A 14,522-nucleotide genomic window follows, 5' to 3' on the forward strand; every position below is an offset into this window, starting at 1 on the left:
AATTTAAGAGGCACTAACGTCACTTCTGAACTGCCCAGATAGCCATGGCCAGAGGCCCCAGGCTGGTGTGGCATCCAGACAGGCCTCCCTGCCGGTTCTCCACGGCCCCCTCCTCCAGGCTCCTGGACCTGTCTGGCTGCTCAGCAACCAGGGGGTCCAAGAGGTGTGGCCTCCCTCCCTCCGGGCTCAGCCCCAGGCTGCCTATAAAGCCAGTCCGACCCTGAGCCCAGCCAGCCCTGTCCCTCCTCAAGCCTCCTCCTGGGATAGGTCTGTCTGCTCCGCCGCTGCTCCTCTCCACGAGCGCCACCCCATGAGGTCGTTGTGGCTGTGCTGGGCGCTATGGGCCCTGCCCCTGCCGGGCCCCGGGGCCGCCCTGAGCGGGGAGCACATCCTCAGCACCCTGCTGCGGCAGCTGCAGCTCCGAGAAGCGCCCGTCCTGGACGCAGGCGACGTGGAGGAGCTGGTCACCCCCGCGCACGTGATGGCCCAGTACGTGGCCCTATTGCAGCGCAGCCACGGGGTCCGCTCTCGAGGGAAGAGGTTCAGCCAGAGGTTCCGAGGTGAGGACCCCCTGCCGCCGCGCCCCTGTCCCGGCTGGGGGTGGGCGGGGCGAAGATGGGAGGAGCCTGTTCTGGGGACGCCAGGGAAGGGGCCCCTGGGTGTGAGGACCGCTGCGTCTCGGGGGAAGGGGGTCTCTGTCTGCCCCGAGCGCCCTGCCGCTCAGGCCCAGGGGGAGCTGCCCCACTGCCAAGGCCGAGGCAAGAGAGGAAGGTTGGGGCTCCCCTCTGCTATTTGTCGTCCTGCCCTAGACTAGTCTCCCGACCTCTCTGAGCTTGTTGGCTTCTCTGGAAACGGGGGCGTGTGTGTGTGTGTGTGTGTGTGAGTGAGAGAGAGAGAGAGAGAGAGAGAGAGAGAGAGAGCCGGCTCTGATTCCCTCCCAGAGTGGAGGGCAGCTTGTGAGATGAGAGGGAAGGGCTGATTCCATCATTTTCAAGGTCAGCCTGTGGAGAGGTGAATGGCACTGCACCCTCTCAGCTCCGTGGGGCTGGGGCTCCCCTCCTCAGTGCCCAGGGGCGGACCCACACCTGCTGCTTTCCAGCTGGGAGGACGGGTGCCTAGAGGCCTGGAGACTCGGCAGAGGTGACTGCCCTCCCAGTTTTGCTGTGCACCCTTTGCCCAGCGAAGGTTGCATGTGACTCTTGAAGTCAGGGTTGTGAATTTGAGCCACACACTGGGCATAGAGATTTCTTAAAAATAAAATCTTAGGGGCACTCAGGTGGCTCAGTCGGTTGAATATGGACTCCTAAATTTGGCTGTTGTCATCATCTCCAGGTCCTGAGATAGAGCCCTCCTGGGCTCAACACTGAGGGGGAGCCTACTTGAGATCCTCTTTCTCCCTGTGCCCCTCCCCCTGCACCTCCCCTTGAGGGGCCCACGTGCACTCTCTCTCTCAATAGCATAAAAATATTTTTCAAAACAAACAAAACAGAAAACTGCATGTCTGTGCACCTGAGGCCAAACCCCAGCCCCCACATCCATTCTGCAGATTCCTGGGGACCTCCCTGCGGATCTCCCTGGGGACTCCCAGGGAATCGTTATTGGCTGGCCCCAGATCCTGATCCCCTCGCTGCTGCCCTGGTGCTGGAGAGGTCTCCTGACCCTGTTCCTGTCTCCAGAGGTGGCGGGCAGGTGGTTGGCTTCCGAGGCCTCCACGCACCTGCTGGTGTTCAGCATGGAGCGGCGGCTGCCCCCCAACAGCGAGCTGGTGCGGGCGGTGCTGCGCCTTTTCCAGGAGCCGGTGCCCAGGGCCGCGCTGCGCAGGCTCGAGCGACTGTCCCCGCACAGCGCCCGCGCCCGCGTCACCGTCGAGTGGCTGCAGGTCCGCGAAGACAGCTCCAACCGCACCTCGCTGGTGGACTCCAGGTGGGTATTCCTAACGGGGAGAGGAGGGAATGGGAGGGGAGGGGGTGTGGAGGTCGCAGCGTGGGCGGGGCGTGTATGGGAGGGGAGGAGAGGGGAGAGGAGGGAGGGAAGGGAAGGGAAGTCCTAGCTCGGGGGAGAGGGGGTGGAGGGGCTCCTGCGCAGGGGATGCGAGGGGAGGCTCCCCGGGGCAAACCCCCAACGCCCAGCTCAGGCTCCCGTCGCCGTGCTGCCCTGTCGCAGGCTGGTGTCCCTCCACGAGAGCGGCTGGAAGGCCTTCGACGTGACAGAGGCGGTGACCTTCTGGCAGCAGCTGAGCCGGCCTCGCCAGCCTTTGCTCCTGCAGGTGACGGTGCAGAGGGAGCACCTGGGCCCGCTGGCCTCGAGCGCCCACAAGCTGGTGCGCTTCGCCTCCCAGGGGCCCGAGGGAGAGCGGCAGGGCGAGCCCCAGCTGGAGCTGCACACGCTGGACCTGGGGGCCTACGGGTAGGAGCCTGGGCCCCACGGGGGACCCCGATCACAAGGCACAGGGGGAACGCCAGCTCAGTCCAAGTGGGACATTTCAGGGTGCCCATGGGAGTGAGTGCCCGCAGGAGATTGTCCTTCAGTCTCAGGACAAGTGGCACTTGTGATGTACTGTTTGGCTGTTGGTAGTTAACCGTCCTTGCCACAAATAGTCTTTTGAACATATGGAGCAGCTCGGGATGGTAAAGCTCCCTCCCAGATGCCCCACCCCGCCCCGCCCCCGCCCCGCCCCCCGCTGACCTCTGCCTCTCCTTACTCTGCCCCCTTCGCAGAGCTCAGGGCGACTGTGACCCCGAGGCGCCCGTGACCGAGGCCACCCGCTGCTGCCGCCAGGAGATGTACATTGATCTGCAGGGGATGAAGTGGGCTGAGAACTGGGTCCTGGAGCCCCCGGGCTTCCTGGCCTACGAGTGCGTGGGCGCCTGCCAGCAGCCCCCGCGGCCCCTGCCCTTGGAGTGGCCATTTCTGGGCCCGCGGCAGTGCATCGCCTCGGAGACGACCTCGCTGCCCATGATCGTGAGCGTCAAGGAAGGAGGCAGGACCAGGCTACAGGTGGTCAGCCTGCCCAACATGAGGGTGCAGAGGTGCAGCTGCTCCTGGGACGGGGCACCCGTGCCCCGCAAGCTGGAGCCTTAGGTGGGGGGCATAGCCACCCAGGTGTCGGGCTGGACAGGTGCACAGAAACAGGTCTTGACATAGGTGTTAATTTCCTCCTTAGCAGGTGACCCCTGGGCCCACTCAGCACCCTGTTTTACCTTTCCTGCGTGTTCTTCCATTTCTTGTCCTCTTCTGCACCATCACTCACCCTAAGCACTTACATGAGTCACTAAGGCAGCTCTGACTGATGAGTTCTAGAAGGAAATCCCAGCCTCCTTGTTATAGGATGCAGCCGGCTCAGACAGACTGCTTGCTGGGAGTTTCTGTTCTCTGGCAAATTCTCAGCTGACTATGGTACAATGTGCCCTATGATGTGAGCTGGGGAAACAAACTGATTTACTCTACTACATGATGGGAATTACAACAAAACTTTAAAAAATCCCCCAGTTTCCCTAGGTAGGGAGGAGGTCTAAAAAGGAACACCCTTTCCCCCCAAACGCCGACCCATTCAGGATTCTTGTGAACAAACTCCCCTGAGAGATTGCTAGGAGGGAGGACCAAGGGCTTCCACCTGGGGCAGTGGGCAGGGAGTCAGGACACCTGGTTTCTGGATGGAACAGGGTCACAATTGTGACCTTAAGCCAATGGGGTCACCCTTTCCTCTTAAAAGGGAGAAGGTGGGAATAAGCTCTGAGTCATTGCTCTGGGGGTCAGAGAGCCCTAACCTCTCCCCCTGCCCCCATTCCCCAGCATTTCCTGTGCATAGTTGCATTATTTCCCCCATGGTTTTAGAATTTTCCCCACCAGAACCCATGTGTCTTTACTTTTTAAAAATGTAGCCAAAAGAGTTGAGTGTAGATAATCCTCCAAAATAAAGTGATGGTTTTGCTCTGTGTTTCTGCATTTAGTTTCTGGTACCCTTTACTCGAGAGAGAAGGGAGCAATGACGGGGACAAGATCTCATAATGACGTGAAGAGAGGGGGTGACTGAGACCCCCAAACACGGCAATAACTAGGTTTAGATTAAGCTTTCATTTATAGCACTTAGATTCTCCACGCCCCCACTACGAAACCAGTATTGTAAACAATTACTCACACATGCCATCTCTTTGGAAGAAAATCCCCCCCACCCAGGCAGTGGTTATGGGGACAGGACCCGGGGTGACAATGGTGTGGCAAGTAAGCTAAGCCTTACTGAACCCTCACTGTAAGCCAGGGTGCTGTGCCAGGCAATTTTATAGAGCTTATGTCACTTAATTCTTGCAACGAATTCCTTGAGCTAGGTATTATGATTCCCATTTTCCAGATGAAGAAATTGAGGCAGGGACAATGCAAATCTGTTGAATCCCTACGCCAAGGCATGGGTTATAACATTCCTTCCCACTGCACGGCCGCCCCCGTCCCCATAAGCATGCTCTGTTGAGGACATGGGCGTTAGTGACCAGGTCACCTGGAAGCTGCCACAGCTGGCAGCATCCTTACGTAACCTTTCCAGGCACCTGGGTTTCCCTATGTTTGGCTGTTGAAGTTCTTGGGCTCTGTTTTTACCTAAAAAGCTAATTAATAACAATGAACTAGTGGAGGGGAAAATGGAACCCATCTCTGGACAGGTGGGATCTGAGAACATGACAAGTGTACGGTTGGAGGCAGTGGAGAGGACTTGGCATGGACAGAAAGGCCTAGATCACCCCCATAAGATGTCTGAATGAAGCCCTTCCAGGTGGGATGCTGTGAATACCAGGAGAGACCACTGTTTTCTTTATAAGAAGGGTATCCATACCTTCTAAAGGGTGCCACCAGCACTCAGTGACCTATCTGCGGCTCTAAAAAGTCTGGGGGCTCCCAGCCAGTCCATTCAATCAGGGGCAAGAGTGGGCCTGCTCCCAGAATCTCCTGTGATCTAAAAAATCCAGGAGATCGGCCTCATTTCAGAATGGAAGGATGAGTTCCTCCGCACAGGGAGACGGTGTGGTAGGTAGGGTTTTCTCCCCCAACACACCCATGCCTCCCTATCCTTAGAGCCTGTGACAGTCATTTTATATTTCAAAGGGGATTTTGCAGTTGTGATTAAGGTTATCGACCTCAAGACAAGGAGATGATCCTGGAGTGACCAGGTACATCTAGTCTCATCACAGGATTCTTTCAAAGCAGAAAACGTTCTCTGCTGGAGGCACAGAAATGAGGTTTTAGGGAAGGTCAATGTGAAGATGTGAGTGCTGGCTGACCTGTGAGCTGGACCCAGGTGAGGGAAGCTCTTCAGTCCCTCCCCTGTCCTTGGAATGTGGATTCTGGTTGCCCTTGCCCAGAAGCTGCCTCCAGGACAGCCTTGAGACAGGGATGTGGGGCTGGGACCATCAGGGATGGAACCCATCTGCTAAGGCCCATCTGAGAACCGTGAGAAGCAGGTGGGCAGAGATCCACCATCTAGCGGGCCCCCAAGACAAGTCTCCTATATAGTTCCCTGTGCTTGTTCAACCCATCTGGAGCTACCTCTTTCCTCTGTCCCTCCCTGTCCGCCGTGTCTGGGCACCGGCTTCAGATCACACCCGGGAGCTCCCAGGAGGAGGGAACCAACAAGAGGCAGCGAAGAAGGCCAGAAAGAGTTGAACCATGAAAAGGGAGGGACCTGCCGTTGCTACTCTGCAGATAGAGGGGACGGTGAGCACAGGAATGTGAGGGCCTTGCAGAAGCTGAGAACGCCAGGAAAGGGGACCTCAGGCTACAGTCACATGGTGCCTGCGTCATGGTGCCTGTTCTCCCCCAGAGCCTCTAGGAAGGGACCCGGATTGGCTGACCTCTTGATGTGCCCTGTGGGACCCAGAGCAGAGAAACCAGCCGGACCCACCCAGACTTCTGACCTGCGGCTTGTGAGGCAATAGGTTCATTCCGTGATGCAAAATTTGCAGTGTGTTTCTATGGCAACAACAGAAATGAAGCTGCTCTGTCCAAGTCTGCTAGAAGCGAGGTGTAATTACAGTGTTTTCACATACAACATGAACACTGTACTTCTTTTAAAAATCAGGCTTAGTGGGGCGCCTGGGTGGCTCAGTGGGTTAAAGCCTCTGCCTTCGGCTCAGGTCATGATTCCAGGGTCTTGGAATTGAACGCTGCTGCATCTGGCTCTCTATTCAGCAGGGAGCCTGCTTCCTCCCTTCTCTCTCTCTCTGTCTGCCTCTCTGCCTACTTGTGATCTGTCTGTCAAATAAATAAAATCTTTAAAAAAAATCAGGTTTAGGGGTGCTTGGGTGGCTCAAGGGTTGTCTGCCTTGAGCTCAGGTCATGACCCCAGATTCCTGGGATCAAAGCCCACATCCTGCTCCCTGCTCAGCAGGAAGCCTGCTTCTCCCTTTCCCACTCTCCTTGCTTGTGTTTCCTCTCGCACTCTCTCTCTCTCTGTCAAATAAATTTTAAAAATTAAACAAATAAAAAATAAAAATTATTTAAAAAGTTTTTTTAAAAATCAGGTTTAAGGGCATCTGGGGGAGCTCAGTCGGTTAAGTAAGTGTCTGCCTTTGGCCTTCGGCTCAGTTCATGATCTCAGAGATCAAGTCCTACATCGAGCTCCCAGTTCAGTGGGGAGTCTGCTTCTCCTTCTCCCTCTGCCCCTCACCTCTGCTCATGCTCTCTTTCTGTCTCTCCAATAAATAAAATCTTAAAAAGAAAAAAAAAAAGAAATCAGGGTACCAGGGTGGCTCAGTGGATTAAGCCTCTGCCTTCAGCTCAGAGTCCTGGCATCAAGCCCCCCTTATCAGGTTCTCTGCTCTCTGCTCAGTGGGGAGCCTGCGTCCCCCTCTCTCTCTGACTGCCTCTCTGCCTACTTGTGATCTCTCTATATATATCACATAAATAAATAAAATCTTTTTTTTTAAAAATCAGGTGTAAGATGTGCCTGGCTTATAGGACAAGGGAATGTAGTTACATTCCAAAGAGTCACAATGGATCTCTTTAGGTGCTGGGATTAAAAGCAATATTCATTTTTTCATTTAATCAAATTAAAAAATGTTTCTACAATTAACATGGGTTACTGGTGTAATTTAAAAAAAAAAGAAAAATGCATGCAAAATGTGCCTCCCGGGAGAGGTCCCTAAGTCAGGATGGACTGGAGTCAAAAGGACTGGGTGTAGGATTCCCTGGAAGCTGGAAGCGGTTCAGGATCCTCCCTCATTCCCTGGATCACCAGCATTGTTACAACCCTTGAGCCGCTAATTAGACCAGTTAGGAGGCCTGGCCTTGGGTGGCTAGGGAGGGGTGGAGGTTACGCTGAAAAGGGGAGGCAGCAAGGACAGCATTTTGGAAGGAAGGAGGGGGAGGAACAGGACAGTAGGGAGGGAGTTGGGGGTAGGGCAGCAGCAGCTGACAGAGCTGGAGGAGGAGGAGGAGGGAGAAGGAGAGAGGGGAAGGTGGGCAGTCAGGAAGCTTGGTGAGCTTCCCCTCTTTCCTTCTGGTCTTCTCTTTGCCTGTTCATATGGAGTAAAATGGATAGAGTGGGCGCCCAAGGATACTGGTGCTGGACATGGACAGCACGTGTCATGTCAGGTTGGGGTCCTCCTGGGGAGGGGCAGGAAACAAGGGGGCCCTGCAGCCTTCCAAACGGGCTATGGGGAGCCCAACATCCCTCAGAGGGGCTGACAGCATTCAGAAGTTCCCACCCTCCCCGCTGCCTGCCGAAGATTCTTCTACCAGAAAGGAGGGCCAAATGGAAGCGAGTAAAGACCAGAGAAAGAGGAAGGATGCGGGCAGTGCTGGGGCCCCAGTCCCAGTCTCTACCTGATGCGGGTGCCCCTTCCAGATGGCATGCTCCCCAGTACCTTCCCAAGGGCTGTATGGAAAGTCCCCTTTCCTTCAGCTAGTTTGAACTGTTGAGATGCTGGTGTCATCACGGCCACCACAGGGAGCCTTTAAACATGTGATATCAAGAACATAATCAGAGTGTTAAACAAAGATTTTCTCACAGTAGAAGAATGACTTTTTTATTAGTTTACTTTTTTGAAGATTTTATTTATTTATTCATTAGACAGAGAGAGAGAGGCATAGGCAGAGGGAGAAGCAGGCTTCCGGCTGAGCAGGGAGCCAGGCGCAAGGCTCGATTTCAGGATCCTAGGGTCAAGACCTGAGCAGAAGGCAGATACTTAATCAACTGAGCGACCTAGGCATCCCTGAATAACTTGAAAAACTGATGTGTTTGTGAGGATAGGGATTTTTGTTTTGTTCATGGCTGGACCCCCCAGAACCTGGGTCAGTAAACATCTATGGAATGAATCAATAAATCTAATTTTTTTAAAGATTTTATTTATTTGACAGATAGAAATCTTAAGTAGGTAGAGAGGCAGGCAGAGAGAGGAGGAAGCAGACTCCCCACAGAGCAGAGAGCCTGATGCGAGGCTCCATCCCAGGGTCCTGGGATCAGACCCAAGCTGAAGGCAGAGGCTTTAACCCACTGAGCCACCCAGGCGCCCCTCAATAAACCTAATTTTTATCTTCAGGAGAATAGTTAATGTGGGGTAGCCTTAGAATGGATTACTAAGTAGTCACAGAAATCTTGTTTTAAACAACTTTTCAGTGACATTGGGAAATGCTTATTATATATCTCATGTAGAAGTTTCAAAACTGTATGTATATCATTTACTTCCAAGGTTGGAAAAGTACATATGCACAGACAATAATAATGTAAGGATATCCACTGAAAAAGTTTCCAAGAAACTATCCCTAGCAAGTTTGATTATGAGACTGTTTTGACTGTTTTTTTGGTATTTCCCGCATTTTCCTCAATATGCATGAACTCCTTTTCTAATCAGAAAAAGTTATCAATATATTATTTTGCTTAATAGCGAACATTAAGGTTTGGGGGATGGAGTCATAGGCCTCCCGGTCTTGGCTGGGTCCTACCTGCAGCTGGGGCGCGGAGGGGCATGAGCACCGGGTTCCGCCGGTCCCAGCCAGACCAGGGTCCACCACTCACCACTCACCAAATCAAAGGCAGAGAAAGGAGTGGAGATGAAACGGGAAAGGGGTTTATTTCAGTGAGGCCAAGAGCGGGAAGACAGCCGACTGGCGTCTCAAAGACGGTCTCCCAAGTGCTGAAAACATGCAGGTTTGCATGAAGCCAGTGCAAAGGGACCGAGGTCAGTGGGAGTGAGGGTGGGCAGCAAAGGGCAGGTCCACCATGGTCCTGGGGTCAGTCACGGGCGGCCTTCCCAGGGCAAGCTCAGGGCGGTCCGTACTGCCGGCGGGGGTCTTCGGTGCGAACGGGGTGGATTACCGCTCCTTCACGCGGATGCTCCCGAGCTCAGGAAAGGGGCCGATCCCCAACCTAGTTAGGACCGATTCTTAGGGGCAGTTCAGGTTCGGTGCAGTGCAGGCTGCTTCCGAGCCCCCCACCCCACATCCCGGGAAGGGGAGGGCAGCGGGGGCTCCCGCCGCTCCGGGACTGTCCGAGTCTCCGGCCCTATCCAACCCCGTAGTCCGCGACCTGCGGAGACCTCCCCTCCGGCAGGCCAGACACAACACCAGAGGTCTTCGGCCGGGATCCCCGCCCTGGGCCCCATCCGCTTGCGAAGGCAGAAACTGGTCCCTGGCAGGCCCGCAGGGCGGAGACCCGGGCTGCCTCGCACCCCGCAGGTTGTTCCCACCGCCAATCCCGTGTGCGCGGGGCGGACACACGGCCGGACTCCCCGGCCGTAGATTGGTCCGCTCGAGATCCCGGCCGAGGATTGGTCCGCCCGACGGAGGCTCGGTCTGCCGGAAGATTGGTGCCCCGCTCCCGAGTTCTCGGCCGCGGATTGGTCCGCCCGAGTTCCCGGCAGAGGCTTCCTCCCCCCTAGGATTGGTGCCTCCTCTCCAGAGCTCGCGACCACAGATTGGTCCGCCCGGGCTCCCTGCCGCGGATTGGTCTTCCCGGCGGGGTGGGGCGGGGCCCCCCTGAGGCCCCGCGGCACCACCCGCCAGGCAGGCAGTGGGGAGGGGTCCCGGGAGCCGGGCCGGAAGCTGCCGGCAGCTCCCTGGCTCTGGCTTCCGGGGCGTGCGGCTCACTGGGACGTGTCTCAGCCAGGCGTTGTGTGTCCTGCTCGGCTGCCGGGCAGGTTCCTGCCGCCATGAGCGTGGGCTTCATCGGCGCCGGCCAGTTGGCCTGTGCCCTGGCGCGGGGCTTCACGGCCGCAGGTGGGCGTGCGGGGGTGTGCGGGGCGGGCCGCAGCAGGGTCCGGGGACGCCCTCCGCCCCTCGAGCCTGAACTGCTGAGCGTCTGGTGGGCGGGACTGGGCTCATGGAGCAGCGGGGGCCGCGAGCCCGCGTGGGGCATCGGTGTGGGTCCGCCCTCCCTCCCGAGGACAGCGCGGGAGCCCGGGGGCCGCGGTGCCGGGCTGACGAGCCTTGTCTTCCGCAGGCATCTTGTCCGCTCACAAGATCATAGCCAGCTCTCCGGAAATGGACCTGCCCACGGTGTCCGCGCTCAGGGTAGGGCGGCGCAGGGGCGTGGGGAGCAAGGTGGGGGCTCCGAGGTGAGCCGAACCGTGCCGGTCGCCGGCCCGGGCGACCTCCGCCCAGAAGCGTCCCTGCCCTCTGGGCCGACCCTCCTGGGCCTCCCATCTCACCAGTTTACAGCCAGGGGAACTTACCCGGCAGAGGGGTGCTCGGGGGCCCAGGACTGGGTGGGGGGGAGGGGAGACAGCCACGTCCCGCTTGCCTTGGGGAAGCTTGTGCCTGCCCAGCACCTAGCTCACTTGTCCAGTAGCAACTGGGGAAGACTTCGTGCCACGGTGGCCCATAGAGGGCGTAGGTGCAGACTCTGCAGGGACAGGGCAGGGAATTCCAGGCTGCCCCTGGCAGAGTGCATCTGCTCCTGGGGTGGAGGGTGGCCTGGGCCAAGTGAGGCTGCCGGGCTCTGTGAGCTGGGCAGTCTCCTCCCGCAGAAGATGGGTGTGAACCTGACCCGAAGCAACAAGGAGACGGTGAGGCACAGCGACGTCCTGTTCCTCGCTGTGAAGCCGCACATTATCCCCTTCATCCTGGACGAGATCGGGGCAGACGTCCAGGCCAGGCACATCGTGGTGTCCTGTGCTGCTGGAGTGACCATCAGCTCTGTGGAAAAGGTGCCCATCTCAGCCCCGGTTGCCCCTGTGAGGTGGTGCTTGTTTGGGGGTTGGGGGGTGCGGGTGGATGGCAAGCCCTGGTGACTCACTTGGGTCTTCTCCTCATCCCAGAAGCTGATGGCCTTCCAGCCGGCCCCCAAGGTGATTCGCTGCATGACCAACACACCGGTGGTGGTGCGGGAAGGCGCCACGGTGTACGCCACAGGCACCCACGCCCTGGTGGAGGATGGGCAGCTCCTGGAGCAGCTCATGAGCAGCGTGGGCTTCTGCACGGAGGTGGAAGAGGACCTCATTGACGCCGTCACGGGGCTCAGTGGCAGTGGGCCTGCCTATGTGAGACCCTGCGGGGACCTAGGGCAGTGGGATGGGCTGGCAGGCAGATTGGGGCTATGGGTGTTGCCCACGCTGGGGTGAAGCTAGCTGATGGAGGAGGCCAGCCTCTGGAGCTAGTTCTTGTTGTCGGGGACAGCAGACTGCAGGGAGCGGCCCTGAGTGTCTGCTGCCCCAGGACTCAGTGAATGTCTCCACAGGCATTCATGGCTCTGGACGCGTTGGCTGATGGTGGGGTGAAGATGGGCCTGCCTCGGCGCCTGGCGGTGCGCCTGGGGGCGCAGGCCTTGCTGGTCAGTATGCTCAGCCTGCTTGTTCCAGACTGGGGTGTGGGATGGGGAAGGTCCCTGAGCTGGATAGTGGCTGGGGAAGGGCAGGGGGTTGTGGAGAAGCCTGTCCTAAGGTGCCCAAGCTGTTTTCTCTCATCCTTTCTGTTTCCCGCAGGGGGCCGCCAAGATGCTGCTGGACTCGGAGCAGCACCCAGGTCAGCTCAAGGACAACGTCTGCTCCCCTGGGGGGGCCACCATCCATGCCCTGCACTTCCTAGAGAGTGGCGGCTTCCGCTCCCTACTCATCAATGCCGTGGAGGCCTCCTGCATCCGCACACGGTGAGTCCCTCCCCTTCTGTGCCCCCGGGCTGGGCCCCGTCCCGTGGAGCCTGCCGTCTCTGGTCCCTCAGCAGTGTTGGACTCTGTCCATAAGCAGGGATTATTGGATTCTGTCTCACTGAGGGTTTTGCAGGCCTTTCTACGTTTAACACTTATCACAGTTCCTGTGGGGGCAGGGAACTTGCATTTACAGAAGAGGAGGTTATGGCCTAGAGAGGATTTCCAGGCCGCTGATGCATAGTGGAGGTGCGGCTGCACAAGTGTGTGACTCGAGACCCGCCAACTGTTCATCCATACTGTGTGTGCTTGTGATCACCGATAGCATGTGGAGCTACACATGTGTGGTCACTCATACATAGCTCAGGGGGTGCATTTGATTTGGGGTTCTGATTTTGGGTGGTGTCCAGTCCTCGAGACTTGGGGGTTACATGCATGAGGAAGCCATGTAGAGCTCTGGCTTGTCCTTCAACCCCTGGCGGGCTTTGTTGGCAGAGAGCTGCAGTCCATGGCTGACCAAGAAAAGGTCTCCCCTGCTGCCCTCAAGAAGACCCTCCTGGACAGAGTGAAGCTGGAATCCCCCACAGTGTCCACACTGACCCATTCCAGCCCGGGGAAGCTGCTGACAAGAAGCCCGGCCCCCGGGGGCAAGAAGGAGTGAGGTGGCCTCTGCCCTCCCTCCTGGAACCAGAGCCCAGAGGGGGACCCTTCAGTGGGAGGGCAGGTCCGGCAGTTTTCAGGTCCTTATGGTAAAACCTCCTTAAATCTGTTCAGACCCGGCTGCGCTAGTTTCCCGTCTTGTCCACCTCAGAAGATGCTCCCAGGGTGGGTGACGGTGGCAGCCGGAGGCAGGCCTGCGCACCTTTTGTGGGAGAGAGAGGCTGCGACTCCAGTCAGAGCCCCGCTGGCTGCAAGGTCTGGAGATCTTCAGCTGGGGTCCTCCATCCGGAGCTCGAGCCAGGGTCCGCTTCACGCCGGGTGAGGGCGGAGAGAGGTACGAAGGTACGAAACGTGTCAAGGGCTTTTCTCTCTGGATTATAAATGCAAAAGAAGCGGGCAACTTAGAATTGTTACACTTAATCAGAAAAGCACGAAATTAGATCATGCTTCTGTTTAACTTTTACTTTCCTAGGTGTCCTCTTGGAAAAGTTACTCAGCGCTGTTAAGTTTAGCTCCTTCAATAAAAGTTTTATTTTTTATTACCCTGCCTTTTTTTTTTTTTCTTTTTAAAGTAAGCTCTGTTCGAAGTGTGGGGCTTCAACCCACAACCCCGAGATCAAGAGTCCCTTGAGCTTCGCCTTACTCTGCCCAGTTCTTCAATCCTTAGATTTCCTATAAAGGGCGAGCAGAGCCTGCCATGGGATAGGGGCTTTACAATAGCTTTGCGTGGGGCTGAACTTGTCACTGGCCCCACAGGGATGAGCCTCGCCCACAGGCTCCCAGGTTTGGAGTCGGGGAGCCCAGGCTGCCACTGCTGCTGGTAGGGGAAGGATGAGCACCACTTGCTTGAGGGGTCCGCCGTGTTCTAGATGTTCTGTCGAGCCATTCCATAAGGTCTTGCTGCAAACCCACCGGAACCTTCTGGTGGAGGGGGAATCTCCTATATATAGGAGGTGAAATCTAGAGACCAGATTCAGTAACTTCTTCAACATTCCCAAGCTGAAAGTGGCAGAAACTAGTGCTCTTGTGATGAGTACAGGACGACGTCTGGAAGTGCTTAGTGACCATACTGTATGCCTGAAACTAATGCCATCTGTTAACTGGCTGGAATTAAGCTATTAAAAAAATAAATCCACTAGCAAATTGTGGGGAAAAAAGTGGCCAAGACTCAGATTTAAACGCAGAGATGAGGCTGATGGCAACGCCACAGGCAGCGAGTTCCTGGGGGCAAGCCGGAGGCACTTTGGTTCCACTTGTGAGCAGCAGCTCAATGCGCTAAGCTGCTTCTCCCCTCCAGGCCTCAGCATCTTCGACCAAGTGAGGGGAGGAGTGCTCAGAGGGCAGTCTGTCTGGATCCAAAGCCTGGCAGGTGCATGGCCAACAACAAAGCTGGTGGCTTCCTCCTCTGTGTCTGTGCAGCTGCCTTATCCTCTTGGGTTGCCTATCTTCTCACCAGGGGCAGAGGACGGGGTTCCTGGGGCTGGGAACGGGATGCAGGCGGTCAGAACCAGGGGCCAGGGACTTCCTGTAAGGTCAAGGGGGCCCCCGAGTATCAGGCCCTGGCCAGGTAGAAAGCCTGTGGCCTGAGCCTCCTGGAGGACACCTGATTGCTGGCTGCAACCCTTTCAGAATCAAGAGCTGGCATTCGAGGCCAGTGCAGCCTCTCCGTTAAGTATGTGCAGAACACTCCTTCTGCCAAGTCATCAAGACTCTCCTTGCTCAGAGCTGCACAGAGGCCGAGGACAGACATGGACACAGGACCTGTAGATAACAGGGCAGAGAGGGCTGAGGGAGTGAG

The 14,522-nt window shown here is 56.9% G+C and overlaps 2 protein-coding genes across 2 annotated transcripts; both read left to right on the forward strand.

Moving 5' to 3' along the window:
• Positions 1-293: 293 nt before the first annotated feature.
• On the forward strand, positions 294-3,923 carry LOC309849519 (left-right determination factor 1-like). Its single transcript, XM_082702186.1, has 4 exons — positions 294-560; positions 1,677-1,923; positions 2,164-2,406; positions 2,718-3,923. The coding sequence occupies exons 1-4, from the start codon at positions 311-313 to the stop codon at positions 3,079-3,081; spliced, it is 1,104 nt and encodes a 367-aa protein (XP_082558312.1). The 5' UTR covers positions 294-310; the 3' UTR covers positions 3,082-3,923.
• Positions 3,924-9,946: 6,023 nt separating this feature from the next.
• PYCR2 (pyrroline-5-carboxylate reductase 2) lies at positions 9,947-13,266 on the forward strand. Its single transcript, XM_082704441.1, has 7 exons — positions 9,947-10,200; positions 10,424-10,494; positions 10,950-11,129; positions 11,241-11,462; positions 11,660-11,752; positions 11,904-12,067; positions 12,560-13,266. The coding sequence occupies exons 1-7, from the start codon at positions 10,134-10,136 to the stop codon at positions 12,723-12,725; spliced, it is 963 nt and encodes a 320-aa protein (XP_082560567.1). The 5' UTR covers positions 9,947-10,133; the 3' UTR covers positions 12,726-13,266.
• Positions 13,267-14,522: the final 1,256 nt, after the last annotated feature.

The sequence above is a fragment of the Mustela nivalis genome, assembly GCF_964662115.1.
Source record: "Mustela nivalis genome assembly, chromosome: 16".
NCBI classification, from domain to species: Eukaryota; Metazoa; Chordata; class Mammalia; order Carnivora; family Mustelidae; genus Mustela; species Mustela nivalis.

Bases quoted from the DNA above. Each gene is read 5' to 3' on its own strand.
- PYCR2 (XM_082704441.1), top strand. From the start codon at position 10,134: ATGAGCGTGGGCTTCATCGGCGCCGGCCAGTTGGCCTGTGCCCTGGCG. The intron at 11,130-11,240 runs GTGCCCATCTCA...TCCTCATCCCAG, and splicing joins CCATCAGCTCTGTGGAAAAG to AAGCTGATGGCCTTCCAGCC. The intron at 12,068-12,559 runs GTGAGTCCCTCC...CTTTGTTGGCAG, and splicing joins GCCTCCTGCATCCGCACACG to AGAGCTGCAGTCCATGGCTG.
- LOC309849519 (XM_082702186.1), top strand. From the start codon at position 311: ATGAGGTCGTTGTGGCTGTGCTGGGCGCTATGGGCCCTGCCCCTGCCG. The intron at 561-1,676 runs GTGAGGACCCCC...TCCTGTCTCCAG, and splicing joins GTTCAGCCAGAGGTTCCGAG to AGGTGGCGGGCAGGTGGTTG. The intron at 1,924-2,163 runs GTGGGTATTCCT...GCCCTGTCGCAG, and splicing joins ACCTCGCTGGTGGACTCCAG to GCTGGTGTCCCTCCACGAGA.